This window comes from Plecotus auritus (assembly GCF_963455305.1).
Source record: "Plecotus auritus genome assembly, chromosome: 12".
Lineage (NCBI taxonomy): Eukaryota > Metazoa > Chordata > Mammalia > Chiroptera > Vespertilionidae > Plecotus > Plecotus auritus.
The window spans coordinates 1,100,305-1,117,433 of NC_137778.1; the positions used below are offsets into that span (position 1 = coordinate 1,100,305).

The following is a 17,129-nucleotide window of genomic DNA, read 5'->3' on the forward strand; positions in this document are numbered from 1 at the left end:
GTGTCCCAGTGGGTCTGGCACCTGACGGGCCCGGAGGTCACGCTGGTGGGAGCTCAGCTACAGTGTCAGAGTCACAGCGAGAACTGGCTGAGGTCTGCAAGCAGAGTTGGTGGAGCCGGGAGGCTTGTCTGGGGCCACTGGCTTGCAGAGGAGGGGAGCGAGTCCCCGCCGCTTCCTGCTTCCTCTGCTGAGGGAGGGCTCCTGCGTCCACATGGCCCTGGGCGGCGGGAGCGGTGGGACGAGACCATTCATCCCTTTAAGGCCGACTGACTCCGAGGTTGAGTCCTGCAGTCAGGAGGGCAGAGGCGGTGGGAGCGTCCTGGGGCCGGGAGGTGGGCTTGCTGTGTGCTGAGGGGCGGGTGCCGGCAGCCTGGCCACACGGGGCTGGCCTCAGCTCGGGCCTGAGAGGATCTGTGACAGCCCACCCTGACCGGGCCTGGGCAGCTAGGCTTTGAGACAGGCATCAGTGGGCACGGCTCCCATGTGGTGCGGCCTGAAATGCCCACAGGAAGGAAGAGGCTGCTGCCCAGGCTCAGGGTTGTGGGCGCGCAGAGCAGGGCCACGCGTGCATCCCGGGAACACAGCGCGCACTGCCGGCAACAGAAACCTTCGCTGGGAGTGCCGGTGCTGATGGCAGCACAAAGCCTGGCTCGGGCCGCCCACCACTCACCCCTCCCAGAAGCTCCCGGCGAACACGAATCATTCAGCACCTCAGTTGCCAAGTGATGGTTATTTACCCAAGAGTGGGCTTGGGCACGTTCCCGTGCATGTCATCAGATGTGCCCGAATCCACAGTCACTGCTGAGGCTGACGAGGAGCCATTTCAAACGTACCATCTACATAGCAGTGTGCACAGTGTCCGTGGGCACAGCCCGCGGCCTGTGGCTTCCCACGGCTCACCGCCACCAGGATGCACCCTGCGTGCCAGCAAGGCCTCACGCCCGGTCCTCTCCTCTGACGCTGGGCCGGGACCACCTTCCGCTGCAGGTCTCTGCACCCTTCTTCCCCAGGGAGAGCGTCTCCAGGGCTCTGCCAGGCCCCGGCTTTGGGTAAAGCTATTGTGTAAGGCACGTGGGTTCATAGAAGGGCCTCCTGGCATCTCCTGCGCCTTCAAACAGATGGACCCGCTGCACCAGATCTTCACCGGCAGCCTGCTTGGCCAACACTGCTGCCACCGCACTGGGGTCTTGTCATTGAGCGCCAGCGGTCCCAGGGCCGAGGAGGGTGTGCCGTGGCCGCCCACTTCAGATGGGCGCATCCGGGCCTCCATGAGACCCTGAAGAGCCTGCGATAAAGACACTTTCTTACAAACATGTGCCCCCGCCCCGGGGCCCTTGTTATTTACACCCCCACCCACTCACCCTCAAGGCAAGCCCAGCTCCACTCTTGTCACTGGCGGTGACCTCCTCCCAGTGGTCACAACTCGGTCTCAGACCTTAGCCTTGGCCACTCCCTGAACTGGCCCCGAGCTGGGTCAGAAGGCTGCCTGGCCGTGAGGCCCTGGGCAAAGGTGACGCGCCCTGTCACTTTCCAGGTCAGACCTCTGTGTCCCTCATGGACACAAGCCCCTCTGCCCACCTTCCCCACCCAGCATGAGGCTCGCCTGGCTGCCCTAGCTCCTGCTTTTCGATGTACCAGTCGGGCAAGGCTGTGACCGGGGGGTGGGGGGCAGGGGGCACCTGCATGGCCATGGGCTGGGCCCACCTGCTCCCGGTGCTCTGGGCCTGGCCGCCTGGCTGCAGTGGGGTCAGCCGCCTCCTTCCTGGTGGCCGGCTCCTGGTGAGCTCTGAGGAGAAGGCTATCCTACTCAGTGTTGCTGCCTAAGACCCACCCCCACCCACGTCCTGCGCTTGATGGAACCGAGTGTGGTCCCGAGGCTCCGTGGAGGCCTGCGCTGTAGTTAGTTAGAGAAGTGGTGCTGAGCCCCTCCGCACCGGCCTGTAGTCAGCGTCTGTGCGTGGCTGCTCCCGTCCCAGCACCCGTGCCTGCCCCCTTGCATGCTGAGACGCCGGCCTCTGCCTGTTTGTCTGGGGTGGGGGCCAACAGCTATTCCCAGGCCTGTGCTCCCCGACTCCAGCCTGGCCCTGCCCCCACTTCTGACGGAGCTGGAGTCCAGGCAAGTGGGCAGTGGTCTGGCGCTGGGTGGGCTGAGGGTGGGAGCCAGTTTCAGGAGCAGCACAGAGGGGGGCCGAGCCCAGAGCTGGGCTACATCAGGGGACCGCCCAGTGGTCTGTGCCAGAGCCATTGCCACCGGAGGCCCGCGGCCTGGCCAGGAGATGCGCACGTTTGCACCAGGGCTCAGCCTTCTGAAAGGAGAGGCTGGACGCAAGTGCAGGGTGGGGTGTGGGGACCGAGCACACCTCTGTGGGTGCTTCAAGGTCCATCGGCCTGCCGGGGTCAGAGTGCGAGCCATGGCAGCAGCGGCGGCTGGAGCCTGTCCCCATATGCTGGCGGGCAGCGGCTCCGCACGGGTTCCAGACAGGCAGCCGCGTGTTCGTGCCCCAGGGCTGGGGACCCCTGGGTGTCCCCGCATTTGCAGAGCCGCGGTGCTCACTTCACCCTGTGCGCTGTGCCCGCCGGAGCTCGGCCACCTGCAGAAGAAGCTGCTTTTTTCCGTGCCCAGGCACTGGCCACATCCTCCTGGGGGTGGGGTCATAGGCCGGCTGAGCCGCTAGGCAGCCCTCTGGGCTGGGAGATGGAGATGGAGACAGTGAAGTGCAGGGAGAAGTGAGTCGCCTGCAGGAGCAGAGGGAGCCACGCGGGCCGCTGCTGGCCAGCTCTCCGTGCTGGATGTTCAGGTGCAGGGAGGCCCCAGGTGCGGGCTCAGTGTGCAGAATTATCTGCTCTGTGCACTGAAAGTTGAGTCTCACGCTTCCGTTTTGTCCTGAAGAGCCTAGAGACTGCCCAGCAGGCCCCTCTCAGCAACATGCCAGGCAGTAAGCCACTTGCAGGTAGAGTCCTCCTGTCCCTCCCACAGCCCCTGTCCTGTTCCTCAGGGCCAGCAGGTTTGGGGATTCGGGCGAAATACCTCTGTGCCTCCATTTGCAAGGGAGATAAAGCCTTACAGGCCCCGCCCAGTGTCTGCCCTGACTGCGGTTCATGGGCGTCAGCTGAGGCCTTGGGGACGGCAGGTTTGCTTCAGAGGCCCAGGCCTCCCCGCTTCCCCCGGCCCCTCCTGGGACAGAGAAGCCCCTTGTGGGAGCCATGAATGGAAAGTGGCTGCTGATCTCCTTAGTGGCTCCACTTAGAAGCAAGGTCAACCGCAAGGTCATGGCTGAAATCTACAGGAGCGAGGCGGCCACCCACTCAGAGGGGGTCTGCGTGCTGCCCTGGGGACAGGCTGTGGCTGCTGGCCCTCGTTCAGATTGGACGACAGGGGTGGGGGGTAGGGGGAGGGGGGCTGCCGTCTTTATTCTTGGAGAAACGTGGGTTTTTCTGGCTCAAACTGCTCTTCAGAAATGCAGAGCCTTCCCGCCAGCTCCTCCGACTCCTTCCCACTGCCCTCGCGTCCTCGCCCCCCATGTGGGTCTTTCTCTGCACCTGCCCACGGCTGCCACGTCCACGAGACCCCCGCAGTGACCCCTTCATGCCCTTCTAGGCACAAGGTCACCTGTGTGAGCATCTTCCTGCCTGGGGCTCCGTTTCCTCGGGGACCTGCTCTGTGTCCCACCCCGAGCTCTCCAAGAGCCGCCCGGGACACACAGGCAGCAGGCCCAGTCCTGGGGCCCTAGACATAAAAAGGGATGGGTGGTCAGGGGACGGAGCTGACACCACAGACGTGAAGACAGACTTGGTTGGGGCCACCTCACAGTTTGAAAAGGGCCGCAGGGCTTCCGTTTCTCAGTGTGTTTGGGTGTGACTGCCGTGAGCGGGCGGTCAGTGTGTTGGTTCTTGGAAACATCCGGATTACAAGCCCAGATGCCGTTTCTTCTTGGGTTGAATGTGGAGGTCATGTCTGGTCCCTGCGAGCGCCCCGAGTTTGCATTCACGTCTTGTCTTCTCAGCCCCTCTCTTCTCCACCCCTCTCTTCTCTGCTTCCTGCTTCAGGTTCACTTGCTGAAGGACCAGCTGGCGGCGGAGGCGGCGGCGAGGCTGGAGGCGCAGGCCCGTGTGCACCAGCTCCTGCTGCAGAACAGGGACGCCCTGCAGCATGTGTCCCTGCTGGTCAGGCAGGTGCAGGAGCTGGAGCTGAAGCTGTCAGGACAGAGCACCAGTAAGTCAGGGCCCATCTGCCGGCCCCTCGCTGCCCGGGGCTGGGGCACCACAAGCTCTTTCCCAAAAGCTCTTGGCGGTGCCGACCTACTTGGCATTCCAGCAGAAACCCAAGGTCCACACGACAGGTCCTGGCTGCTCCAGCCCAGTGCCCAGCTGCCCGTCACCATCACCAGCATGATCCCTGGCCTCCCTGGGCCCTCGGCTCGCCACCCAGGCTTCCCCCCGACACACACACTCTGTGGACAGGCCTGGCTGGGCGTGGCTCGCTGGTCTACCTGGCTTTCCCTCGCGAGCAGAGAGAGGCGGAGGCGCCGCTGGGCGGTGCTGTGCTGCTGGGCAGCAGGTGCCTGGCACCTGGCCTCTGTGCCCAGCTGTCTCCAGGCCAGACCGGGAGGCGCAGCTCCACGCCGCCCTTGAGCCCCTGGGGCTGACTGTGCTCCGTGTGTGTCCAACTCGGAGATGAGGTGGCTCCGGCAGGTTGAGGATGAGAGGTGTGGAGCCAGGGTCAAACCCGGGTCTAATTACAAAACGAGTGCTTTTCCTGTGACCCAGTAGTTCCCCCAGACTACCCCGTTGCTTCCTGAAAACATGCCTCCCAGGCCCCGCCTGCGACGGGGCCGCAGGGGCTGCAGGGCTGGGCTCTGTTTGTGCAGCCCAGAGCCCTGGCCAGGCTCCCCTGCACGTCCCCACCTGGGAGCCTCTGGATTTTTATTTTTGTCCCTTGAGCCCCCCCCACGGTGGTTAGTCTGATCCCAGGCCCCTCCCCTTCCCCGTCACCTACTCCCACCTGCACCACATCCCAGGGCTCCTCCCCTGCAGCCTGGCATTGGCTGTGGGTGGGATGGGCTGAGGACGTGCCCTGACCCTCACCCTCTGTCCGCAGTGGGCTCCCAGGACAGCCTGCTGGAGATCACCTTCCGCCCCGGAGCCCTGCCCGTGCTCTGCGACCCCACGACCCCCACTCCAGAGGACCTGCCTTCGCCACCCCTGGTTGCCGGCCCGGCCCTGCCTGCAGGCAGCCCCTTAGGTAGGCGTGACTGCTTGGTGAAGCTGGAATGCTTCCGGCTCCCCGGGGTGCGGGGCCCCCCGCTGGGCGGCCTGGAGCTGCTCCGTTTCCGGGAGTCAGGCATCGCCTCTGAGTACGAGTCCACCACGGACGAGAGCGAGGAGGAGCCGCCGCGCCTGCTGCACGTGTGGCAGCGCCGGGAGCCGGGCGACAGCCTGGAGGACACGGTCGCCGTGTAGGGACGGCGGTGGGCCCGGGGCCAGTAGCGGGTGTGCTCTGTTTCAGAGCATTGGGTTTTGCTCCAGAGGGTGAAGTGGAAGCCATTGGAGTCCCCGAGGGGATGGGCTACTCTCCCAGGGCGGCTGCGGGAGGGCCGCCGGCCCTGCGAAGTCACGGCTTTGGGAGGGTCCCCGAGGGCCCGCAGGCTCCTCGCCATGTCTGTAAGGCCCGAGACGAGCTGGCCTCCACGTGGTCCGATGGGAGGGAGGCGCGCACCCTAGGGCCGTGTGTCTGGGCACCAGGGATGCCGCTGCCTCACCCGCCTCTGGGAGCAGGTCCCCTGCAGGTGGTGGTGGCTGAGCTTGGGAGTGACGGGCAGGAGAGTCAGGGGGCCTGCTCCTGGACGCTGTTCTCTGCGCCAGCATGAGTGTGTTTCCCAGGAGACAGTGTGGCCTCGGTCAGGCCCTGCTGTGGGGGCGGGGACAGCCTCTGCTGCCACATCACCCTTCTCCTGCCCACGCCCCCACGAGTGAGCCGTCCACCGGAGGTAGAGGCTGTCCCCTGTCCTCTGAGCCCTCGCCACACCCCTCCGCTGGCCCCTCCACTGGGCAGTGGTGGTCGGTTCTTACTGCAAAATACCCACCAAAGGCTGGTAGCTGACGTGCTTTGTCCAGGGTCCGGAATCACTGCCACTTGTCAAGACCCCTGCCTAGTCTCCGTGGGCCGGGCCTCGAGCGCACCGGGCAGTCCTCTCACCTGAGCCACCTGGGCCTCGCCCACGCGAGACTGCTGGCGGCCGGGCAGTGGGACAGGCTCCTGTGCTGCCGAGGGTCGGTCAGTGCAGATGGGGTCCTGAACCCTGACGTGTCAGAGGCGGCTGGACCATGCAGGCGAGATGCACCTGTCAGCCTGTGGTGCACCACCTGTTGGCAGCATGTGTGTGTGCGTGTGCAGTGTGCACGTGTGGGAGGGGAGGGGTGCGTGTTGGCGTGTGAGAGCGACAGACAGGAGAGGACAGATGTCCAGCGTGTGCACCGGTCGAGAGGGTGGCCTGTGTGTTTGCTTCCTCTTCCTGTTCGCAGTTCACCACTGGAAGTGGGGGCGGACCTCGAGGGAGGGAGGGAGCAGGGATGTGAGACCTGGCACCCGAGGGAGGACATGAGCCACAGGGGCTCCGGGAGCGGGTCCTCCTCAGTCCCAGAGCTGAGCTCAGGGGGCAGGCCTGGCTCTGAGGCCAGGGGCGGGGTGACGAGGTGGCCGTTGGACGTGATGGGTGAGGAGGGGACAGTTTATAACAGGGCCCTGAGGAGCCGTGGAGGGGACAGCATTGGCAACATGGCTCCCTGGCCGCTGCTGGACCACCCACCCCAGCCCTCCGAGTGCCCCTGAGACCCGAGGCCGCCGCCCCGCCCTCCCCAGGATGAGGAGGCAGCACCGGGTGGAGCTGGGACTTGGGCAATCGAGGGCTGGCCCTGTCCTCCTCCCGCCCTGCCTCTCGCTCTGAGCCCGGCCTGCTCTCCATCCTGCTCTGCCCCGCGTGGAGGATGAGTGGACACGGGCACCGGCCTTGGGGTCCAGCCCACGAGGTCTGCAGTGCGGACAGACGGACACCACCTCCCCGCAGGGCCCCACACAGCCCTCGCCGCCTGCTTCTCTCCGCTGCTCCTGTGCAGGGGTTCTCTTGCCCACTCCACCTGGCTCCCGCCCCCCCATGGCTGTGTGGGTGACTGAGCCCCCCACGGCTGTGTGGGTGGCTGGGCCCACGCTCCAGACATTTCTTCCTGTAAGTGCACTTACTCTGGGGCCGCCGCGCGCCTGCGGCTCCACTAATAAACCTTCTTACTTCTCAGCGCTCTCCTGTTGTCCTCTTGCTCTGCTCTCTGCCCTGCCCTGGCCCGTGACACGCCCCTGGCTGAGGTTCGAGGGGGAATTCACGTGACTCGCGGTTGTGTGGACACGGACCGGCCTGCATGCTCCCCAGCACAGCTTTGCTTCCCCAGGGGACCCGTGTCCCTGCCGGGCATGTCTGTCAGCGCGGGAGGGGTGTTGGCAGGTGGTGGGTGGAGCCAGGGACACGGTGTCTCACCTTTTCTGACTCAGCATGGGGTGGAGGCAGCAGCCAGTTTGAGTGCTGGGGAAAGCTTGACGTCAGCTGTTTGGAGGTAACACTAAGACCACCAGGCGACAGAAGCCCACTGGGTCCCTGACTAGATGTCTCGTGTGGGGTGGGTGGGTTCTGAGTGGGTGCATCTTAGAGAGTCTGCTCTGGGGCCACGCCAGCTGCCCAGCAAGGACTGTGGAGGGCGGGCGGGAAAGGACAGCGGGTGGGCAAGTCGGCAACCGAGAAGCCAGGCTTTAGTCGGCATTCTCAGCCGCGTGGAGGGCAGAGGCTGGTGGGGGGAGCTTGGTGGGGCCCAGGCCTGCAGGGAAGTCAGGGGCTCAGGGCGGCGGGTGGCCTGTGACGTGGGGATCAAGCGCACCGCGTGGCGGGCGCGGTGTGAGGAATGGGGAGACTCCATTCTGAGACGCCCTGCAGAGCAGAGCAGAGCGGAGCAGCCGGGTGGGGCTTGCTGGGCACACCTTCCGCGTCCCAGGTCCCAGGAGGCCACACAGTGCGACAGCGGGGAGCACCTGTCCTTAGGCCGAAACCCTGGACTTGACACCTGCTGGACAGCTGGGCACCTCACTGAGAACTGCCATCTTAGCGGCTCTCCCCAAACCCTCGGTGGTGTCGAGTCGGGGTGTGGGCCTGGGGTTGCTAGGCAACTGGTAGCCAAATGGGATGGAACATGGATGGGACTGGACGGACAGCGGGCGGTGCCGGTGACCGAGACTCCACGGAGCTGTGCTAACGGGTTTATTGGCCTCTCCCTGGAGAGCAGTGAGGCTCTGCTGTGGGCCGGCCACCCGGCTACTTGCGGGCCTGGCCGCTGCCCAAAGGCAGCCTGTCTGCGGGCCGGGCCCAGAGCGCCTTGAGCTTGCGGTAGAAGACACGGCAGCTGAAGCCCTCCCTGAAGCCGCACTTGATGTGACTCTTGAGGGAGCACAGGGTGGGGTACATGCGGCAGCAGGCCGCGCACTTGAAGCCGTTCTGCTGGGCCGGGAGCCCCCGGGAGGCCCTCAGGATGTCCTGGGAGCTGATGTGGTCGGCGTCCCCGTGTCGGGCCTTGGCCTCGCGGGGGCTGGGGTTGTCGGGGGAGGAAGAGGACGAGCGCAGGCTGTCGGCTGCGTCCTCTGGGAGGCAGCTGTCGCCCCGGCCCTCGTCCCGCGGCAGCTCGGGGAAGCCATGGGCCTCCCGGGGGCTCTCCTTGTCCACGCACACGAAGTAGCTGTAAGGGGAGAACCACGGCCGGTAGATGGTGCAGCTCCGCCTCGGCTGCTCCCCATTCTGGGGGTCCCCCAGCATGCAGTCTGCAAAGGAAAGAGCCGGGTCTGAGCCTGGGCGCAGGGCGGAGGCGTGGGCAGCAGCAGGTGGGCGGGGGCCTCTCCATCTCCTACTGGGAAGGGCGGTGTGATCGGTGGGTGGAGGCCCCATCACCACCCGGCAGCTCCCAGGTGCTCCTCTAGGGACAGACGGATGGACGGCGCAGCAGCCAGCCCTGGACCTCCAAAGGCCCCTGTCTGCCACCAGGGTGAGACCATCGCTCCCACTGCGCTCCCTGCCACAGCCCAGCAGGCAGCCCTGGGAAGTGGGAGGAGAGGCCGGAGGCCTGCACAGCCTGGATCTCTGGGAGGGAAGACCAGAGAGGAGACTGCACGGGGAAGGCAGCACCTGACCTGTCCCAGGGGCAGTCCTGGGCCTTCTTCTCCCACACCTGTCCCGGAGGGCTCACCTGGCGCCCGTCCCAGGGGCTCACCTAGTACCCGTCCCAGGGGCTCACCTGGCACCTGTCCCGGGGGCTCACCTGGAGAGAGCACCACCCCTTGCCGCAGAGCGCTGCTCGGGTGCTGGGGCAGCGGGGCCTGTGCTGGGCTGGGTGCCTCCGTGGGGAACGTGGTCTTGGCAATGTCTGGGGACAGAGGAGATGCTCTTGGAGCCGAGCGAGAGTGGGGGTCCTCCTCCTGGACCCACCAAGACATACCTCCAGGCCCCCCTCGGTACGCCGGCACCAAGTGGCAATGAAACAGTGGCCTCCTCTCCTGCCCTAGCGGGGTCTGGCCGTGGGCTGTGTGGCTGTGGCGTGGCCCCTCCTGAGGACAGGAGGAGGCGGCCTCTATGGAAACATCTCCCCCACAGCAGAGGGTGCAGGGGACCCGCTGTCCGTCACCTGGGTGGCACTGGGGCTTGGATCAAAAGCTCCCAGGACAGGGGCCCTGCTCAGTCTAGCCCAGGTGTCTCGGTGCCTGAGCCGGGGCCACGAGTGTGGGGAGCGTGCCCCTGTGCAGGTCCTGTAGCATGACATGGTAGAATCCTCCACTGAGGGCCTCAAACCCTGCATTTCTGTGGCCATCCTGGCAGGACCCACCTGGCAAGCTGGGGCCTCGTGGGGACATGAGGTCAGGAAAGGTGCTCAGGGCCGAGGAGGAGACCCGGGGCCCCGAGATGCTGAGGAGCGAGAAGCTCTCCATACTCTGACTGTCGCCGGGCACGCGGTCACACGCCTGCCCCAGGAGGCTCCTGGGTTGTCTGGGCGATAAGCATTCTGAGCACAGGTGACCTCACAAGCAGGCCCCAGCATTCCACCCGCGGCCGGCTCACCCGCTCAGGGCCTGTGGCAAGAAGGACTAACCTTTCCAGAGACGTCCCACCTGTGGCTCCTCACAGCCGCCTTGATGGAGGGGCCAGCGCCAGGGCCCGGCCCGCCGTGGGGCTGTCTGCTGGCCACTCGGCTCCTTCATTACGTTTGTGTCACTGTCGCCCCAGCTCTGGGAGCCTCTGTCCTCTGAGATCCGCCCTGCTCTTCTCCGTCACCTGCTCCACCTCGGCCCGACCTCTGCCAGTGGTGTTCTGTTGTTTTAGTGCAGGGGCGGGCAAACTTTTTGACTCCAGGGCCACAATGGGTTCTTAAACTGGACCGGAGGGCCGGAACAAAAGCATGAATGGAGTGTTTGTGTGAACTAACATAAATTCAAAGTAAAGGAGCGGAGGGGAGAGCAAGAGAACCCTCCGCTCTTTCAGCTCCGCAGGCCGGATAGAACAGCCGAACGGGCCGGATCCGGCCCGCGGGCCGTAGTTTGCCCACGGCTGTTTTAGTGTCTGTTTTTTCCCCCAGTTTGGGTACATTTTTCCCATGTTCTTTGGAAATAATTCCAAACTTATAAAAAGTTGCAAAAGTAAAACTAGTACAAAGAACATGCATAGACCCTGTCCCCAGATTCTCCTAACGGTACTGGTTCCCCCTGTTCGGTGGGTCCCCCGCCCTCCCTCTGTGTGCAGAGCGCACTCTTTCCTGAGCTGCTGGAAGGCGCTCGCCCACACAAAGCCGCTTTATGCGCTAATACTCAGTGCTGTCTCCTCGGGAAGGGAGGGGTGGGTAAGTGGTGGTCTGTCTGTTTTTAGCAAACGGCCGGCTTACTCCATGCTGCTTGTCGCGAGCCGCCTGGCCTGTGGGGGCTGTGGAGGAGGGTCAGGGGGACAGGGCCTCTTGTAGGTCAGCTGGAGGCACCCCGTTCCAGACAACGGTGAAGGGTGGCAACTTGGTGCGTACCGCACTTCAGATCTCAAATGGGACACGTTTGTGCCAAGGAAGCTCGCCCACTCGGGGAGCAGCAGAAAGTGTGGGTGTGCCCGGGCCTCTGTGGCTGCCCGAGCTGCCATCCTGTCTGTGGTCGTGCTCGGGACCAACCGTCTGCAGGACGGTGCGCTTCCGTGAGCCTCACCAGGGCCTGGGAGCCGGTGGGATGGGAGCTGGTGCCCGCACCGTGGCCGTGGCACCTGGGCCTGGGAGCCAGCCTGTCATCCCCACTCCAACCCTCAGCCTCGTGTGCTGGGCAAGCACCTGCCCTGGCTCTCCGCCCCTGTGTTAAGTCAGACAGTTGGCACAGACAGCCCTCCTGGTCTGGAATCTAGCAATTGCGTGTGAAAAAGAGACGGCCCAGTAATGAGTGATGCGCACGTGGCCATAGGACGTGGCGGTGGATCCGCTGCCGCCAGCTGGGAGCTCAGACCCTGGGTGCGAAGCAGCTGTGGGGCGGCCCAGCGCCTGCTGCTCGGGTGGTTCAACACGGCTGTTTTGTTTCGTTGTTGAGGAGCTGAGGGGAGCTGGCCCCAAGGTCTGTGAGAGCTGTGGGGTCTCTGTCTCCTTACTCCGCCTCGGGGTGGCCCTGCTGGTGGCCCAGGCTGGAGGGGACACGCTCAGGTGGTCCGTCTGCATAAACTGTCTCTCTCTTGTTTGCTCCCCACCTGCTTTCTGAGCCCTTTCTCGGTCGCACAGGTAAGAGACTGTCTTTCTTATGAATCACTGTCCCCAGACATAATGTGCATGTTGGGTGTTGGGAGGGCCACGGGGTCCCCTCGCCACCGTTTTCTGAACCACCAGCCTCTGCGAGGATGGGACGGAGTGAGGTCATCCGTGAGCCAGAGGAGGGGTCGTGCTTGCCCCTCACAGGTGTGGGTGGGGAGCCCCAGGCAGAGCCCACGTTGGGGAGAAGGGCAGCTTCTCCAGCTGGACCCCAGGACCCCGCAGACACCCCGGGAGGAGTAGGCTTGTAAACTGAGAAAGGCTTGGAAATGGTTCTGCATGTGTCTCAGCCCGCAGGGCAGCAGTTTTTAAGTGTCATGTGAAAATCCCATTCGGTGACACTAACTGCTAAATGCCTGCCGTGTACCAGGGCCTGTGCTGGGCATCACAGAAAATAAGACCATGCCTGGAGCTCCGTCCCCTTGAGGAGTTAGTGGCCATCAGACAGGCTCAGAGGGCTGTAAAGGGGCATAAGGGGCTGTCTCTGTTCCCTGAGAGCTCGTGGGCACACTCTGAGGGCAGCGAGGGAGACATACAGGGAGGCCAGGGCGCCTGGCCAAGGTTACTTCATGTTCATGGCAGAGGGTTTTGAAAGAGGAGCAACAGGCCCGCAGTCTGCAGAGCACTGCCGTGCTTTTTAGCTGGTTGCTCGGCAACACACCGATAGCAGCGGGGAGGGGAGGCCGGGAGCCAGGGGGCTCGCCCTCCCACACTTGTGGCCCAGACACCTCCTGATTTGTGGAAACAGTCTAATGCCTAGCCTCCCGGCCTTCTCTGCTCGTTTGCAGATTCCGTGATTACGTAAAGTGACGGGGATGTGGGACGTGATAGGCAAATTACGCAAAAGAAAACAAGCCACCCTCCTCAGGAGGGGGAGGCCCTGTTTGGGCTGAGCTGGGAGCTCCTGCCAGGGGGTCTCCACCCCACGCTCCAGGACGCCCTCATTGAGTCCCCACGGGGTGCTTCCCCTGCACAGGGGTCAGGGGATGTTTCAGAGGTCAAGACTGTGCAGTCCATCCTGGAGGGAGGTCTCCACGCCTCTTCCCACAGGCGCCTCCTGCCGCCCAAAGACCCTCAGAATGCAGCTTCCCAGGTCACTGGTCAGGAGGGGTTGCTCGCTCAGAGTGCTCCCCGCAGGACCCAGCAGCGCAAGCAGGGAGCGCTCAGCCCGAAGCCCAGCAGAGAAAAGTGCGCCCTCACCTCAGCTTGTCTGAGGAAGGCCTGGCAAGGGCAGGCGGGTCGCAGAGGTGCTGACCCAACAGGGGCCTGGCCAACCAGACCTCTCCTCCCCAGATTGAAGAATCCACGTCTGGCCGCCTGTAGTGTGAGCTGGGTTTGCAGGGGGTGAGGATGCCGCGGGAGTGTGGATAGCATGGCGTGGAGTTCTAGCCATTCTCATTACAGACCTTGAGCTACACGCTTGACCTCCACACTTTTCCATCTGCAAAATGGGTTCAGAATTAAACTCAAAATATTTATTGAGCACCTACTGTGTGCAAGACACAGGCCCGCTGTTGAAGATACAGAGATGAATGAGGCGTGGTCCCTGCCCTCTGAGTGCACTGTGCTAGCCAGAGAGGCCCTGAGGGAGGGACAGCACCAGGCAGGCGTAGGAGCTGGCAAAGCATCGAACGAGAAAGTGGAGTTCTGGTTCCACCTCGGCTGTCACGGGCCCGGGCGCCTCGGGCAGATAGCTCCTTGCCTCGCCGGCTCTCCTGGGGATGTGTGAAGACGCAGTGAGCTGGGGTGCATCCTTGCCCGCTTCGGGGAGCCGCTGTGGGGCTGGCCCACTGTCCCAGGTTCCACGCAGGGGGTTGGGGTCAGTGCTGACTTCCCTGGGGAAACGCTATGCACGGGGCTCCCTGGGGAAGCGCCCACGCCTGCCGCCTGCCCCTGCTGTCCAGGCCCGAGGCATGCGGCTCACACGAGCTCTCAGCAAGGAAAGAGCGCCCGCTCCATGGCCTCATCCTGTTTCCTTCACTCCCAGGGGCTCGTGGCCCTGGCGAGGGGCAGCCGTGAGTCTGGGAGGCGGCTTCAAGGGATGGGTTAGCCTTTTCCCGCTCCAGCCATCACCGCTCACCTGGGCGGGGAGACCAGACTATCCGGTCCCACATCCCATCCAGGACCCGCACAGGGAGGTCCGGGGGTCTTGCTGGCTCTGTCTTGGATGTCCCTACATCCTTACACAGCCCTGGGCGTGGTGTGGGGCAGGAAACGCCGACGGCGGGACACAGGGCCTCCGCTCACTCTCCGCCTCTGTCTGTTCCCAGTGGGCCACAGCATGTTTGAGAATCCGAATGCGTCCCTCCCACTGAAGCCGCAGTCCAGCCACTCTGGGCCCCAGGTGTCCCGGTCGGGGCCCCTGGGGTCCGTGGAGCCGGGCGGGCCGGGCCTCTGGGTGGGCAGCAGCCAGCACCTCCGGAACCTGGGCAAAGCCATGGGAGCCAAGGTGAACGACCTCCTGCGGAGGAGGGAGCCCTGGGGCCTGGGCAACGTGGGCGCCATGGAGGTCAACTGGACGGCCGAGGCCCAGCTGGCCGGCGCGCCCGGCGGGGAGGACGACGGGTGAGTGCCTCCCTCCCACCCCAGGGTCCTCACTGCACCGCTCTGACCTCTGACCTCTGAGCGAGGATGTCACAGCCGGAAGCCACTGTGCTGGAGCCGCTGAACCCCACGCTGCGACAGTAGGGAGAGCGGGCGTGGTCCGGGCACGGGTGCTGAAGGGGGGGGGGCGGCGAGCACACAGCCGGGTCGAGGCTCATCGGGCAGGTGCGTCACTGTCACCCCTGCAGGTCCGCCCTGCCAGAAGCCGTCCCTCGGCTGGACCCGCCACCACCCACAACCCGGAAGCGAACGCCCCGGGCGCTGAAGACCACACAGGACATGCTGATCTCTGCCCAGCCCGTGCTGAGCAGCCTGGAGTGCTCCCCGCCCCCTGCGCAGCCCGGCCCAGCGGGGACTCCACCGCCAGAGGCCGCTGTGGATGGGGCCCTGCCCAATGGCGAGGCATCCCTGTTGGTGCCTGACCTGATCCACCCGGATGGCTCGGGCGAGCCCAGGCTGAAGGGCGCCCAGTGCAGGAGGGTCTCCCCGCCCCACCCCACCGAGAACAGCAGCCTCCAGCTTAGCCTCAGCCCTGGCTGCCCGGCTGAGCTGCCACAGGACAGCAGCCCCTGCCCCGGGGCGCGGACCTGCAGCCTGGACAGCGAGGGGCCACACCCTGACCTGCTGTCCTTTGAGTAGAGCCCCCGGCGCTCTCCTCCACCCTCACCCCAGCTCCACGCCCCCCCACCCGCTGCCCCCCACATCCCCAGCAGAGCCCCCAGGCAAGTGCAGAGCCTGGCCCCACATCCTAGGAAAAGGGCGGAGAAGGGCCGGCCCTCACCTCATTTCTGTGGGCCGTCTGCTGCCGGCTGAGCCAGTGGACTCAGCCGCGGGCCTGGGGAAGGACGGGGGGTTCTCCCTGTCTGTGCCACACACACCTTGACCCCCACGTCCCACTCTCCTGCCTTAGAAATGGGGCTGGGTCAGGAACTATGGGTTTGGCTTGATGGTGGGCCAAGACCCGGAGACCCAGCCTCTGACTGCCGCTCTGCCAGGTCGCTCCTGATCCCAAGTCAGTGCAGGCCCCTGCTGTCCCGTCTCAGAGGAGGAAGGTTGCAGAGCTGTCCTGGGAATTTTCTAGAGATCTTATATTTATACTACAGGCCCGGCACATGAATTCGTGAATGGGTGGGGTCCCTCAGCCTGGCCAGTGATCGGGGCTGATTGGGGCTGTCTTGCCCAGTCCAGATTGGGGCGGCTGACTGGGGGGAGAGGCCGCAGGAGGTTGGCTGTGGGAGTGCACTGACCACCAAGGGGCAGCTCCTGTGTTGAACATCTGCCCCCTGGTGGTCAGTGCACATCATAGCTACTGGCTGGTCATCCAGTCGTCGGGTTGTAATGGTCACTTAGGCTTTTATATATATAGATTTTTAGTAATTTTCTGGTAGAGGACGATGATAATAAAATGATCTGTTTGGTTTTGCTGGTTTGGTCTTTCCTCCCGGTGGGCAGGGAGCAGTTGGTTTTCTGAATCTGAGGTGTCACCAAAAGCATGGGATCCGTGTGCCTGAACAGGGGCACAAGGGGACCGAAGCCAGAGGCGGCGGCAGTGAGACTGCCAGCCTGGGTCCCAGAGAGGTGGTCCCCTAACTGGTCGCTGAGTACATGTCCCGCTCCCTGTCCTGTTTCAGGGTGTCAGTGTGACGACCCGGGGAGGAGGCAGGAGTCAGGAGGCGGGGAGGGGAGTGGCGGCCGGTCGCCCCAGCCAGCCAGTGACTCTCTGTAAATTGAACGTATTGGGTGACATTGGTGAATGACAAGTTCAGGAATGAGGTCATAATGTGACACCTGTCAACCATGTGCTCCTACCCATAGTCTAGTCTCCATCACCGTGTACTTGACCCTTCACTCTCTGGTTCTCCCCTCCCTCCCCTTCCTCCCCTCCCTCTGGTGACCTCCCCGTCACAGTGCCCGAGTCGCCGCCTGCAGTTTCATGTCCCACGTGTGAGTGAGGTCGCTTGTTTTTCATCCTTTTCTGTCTGACCTCATTTAGCGTGACGTTCTCGAGCTCCACCCATGCCGTCACAAATGATAGCCTCCCCCCTTTCTCGTGGCTGGCAGGGTCCCTGTGGGCATGCACCCTTCTCTGTCAGTCCTCCATCCAAGGACACTCTGGGTCTCCATGTCTTGGCCACTGTGAAGAATGCTGCAATGACCATGGGGGTGCACATATCTTTATGAATAAATGTTTTTATATTTTTTGAGCAAACACCCAGAAGGGGGATTGCTGGATCATGTGGTAGCTCTATTCTTTTTCTTCTTCTTGTTTTGTTAGTCCTCACCTGAGGATATTTTCCCATTGATTTTAGATGGAGTGGAAGGGAAGGAGGGGAAAAGAGAGAGAGAGAAACATCGATGTGAGAGAGACACATTGATTGGCTGCCTCCCGCACACACTCCTGACCGTGGTTGGAGATCAAACCTGCAGCCCAGGTACATGCCCTTGACCAGGAATTGAACCCAAGACTCTTTGGTGTACAGGCTGATGCTCTAACCCCTGAGCACACCAGCCAGGGTGATAGTTGTAGTCTTAATTTTCAAGGAAACTCCACAGTTTCCTGCCAGCAGCGCCAAGGGCACCTGCCCTGCAGCCTTGCCAGCACGTGCTGTTGGATGCCAGCCATTCTGGCAGGTGCAGCACAGCTTTGATCTGCATCTCCCTGACTCCCTGCCCTCTCCCACCCA

The 17,129-nt window shown here is 63.8% G+C and overlaps 3 protein-coding genes across 4 annotated transcripts in view; 2 read left to right on the forward strand and 1 right to left on the reverse strand.

Moving 5' to 3' along the window:
* NOS1AP (nitric oxide synthase 1 adaptor protein) overlaps positions 1 to 7,478 on the forward strand; it is a 122,581-nt gene extending 115,103 nt beyond the window's left edge. Inside the window, exons 9-10 of one of the 2 annotated variants that reach the window (XM_080648657.1) lie at positions 4,048 to 4,213; positions 5,099 to 7,478. In XM_080648657.1, the coding sequence (XP_080504783.1) occupies positions 4,048 to 4,213; positions 5,099 to 5,460 (528 nt within the window). In that variant the 3' untranslated portion in view covers positions 5,461 to 7,478. The remainder of the gene's footprint in view (positions 1 to 4,047; positions 4,214 to 5,098) is intronic. The other variant, XM_080648658.1, reaches the window with a different exon arrangement.
* A 398-nt stretch (positions 7,479 to 7,876) lies between these two features.
* On the reverse strand, positions 7,877 to 10,861 carry SPATA46 (spermatogenesis associated 46). The gene is made up of 3 exons (XM_080648038.1): positions 9,907 to 10,861; positions 9,346 to 9,450; positions 7,877 to 8,851 (listed from the first exon to the last, which is right to left on the reverse strand). Exons 1-3 carry the CDS (start codon positions 10,007 to 10,009, stop codon positions 8,352 to 8,354), a joined length of 708 nt encoding a protein of 235 aa, XP_080504164.1. The 5' UTR covers positions 10,010 to 10,861; the 3' UTR covers positions 7,877 to 8,351.
* Positions 10,862 to 11,005: 144 nt separating this feature from the next.
* LOC308237705 (uncharacterized protein C1orf226 homolog) lies at positions 11,006 to 15,867 on the forward strand. Its single transcript, XM_080648659.1, has 3 exons — positions 11,006 to 11,814; positions 14,112 to 14,406; positions 14,634 to 15,867. Exons 2-3 carry the CDS (start codon positions 14,123 to 14,125, stop codon positions 15,082 to 15,084), a joined length of 735 nt encoding a protein of 244 aa, XP_080504785.1. The 5' UTR covers positions 11,006 to 11,814; positions 14,112 to 14,122; the 3' UTR covers positions 15,085 to 15,867.
* Positions 15,868 to 17,129: the final 1,262 nt, after the last annotated feature.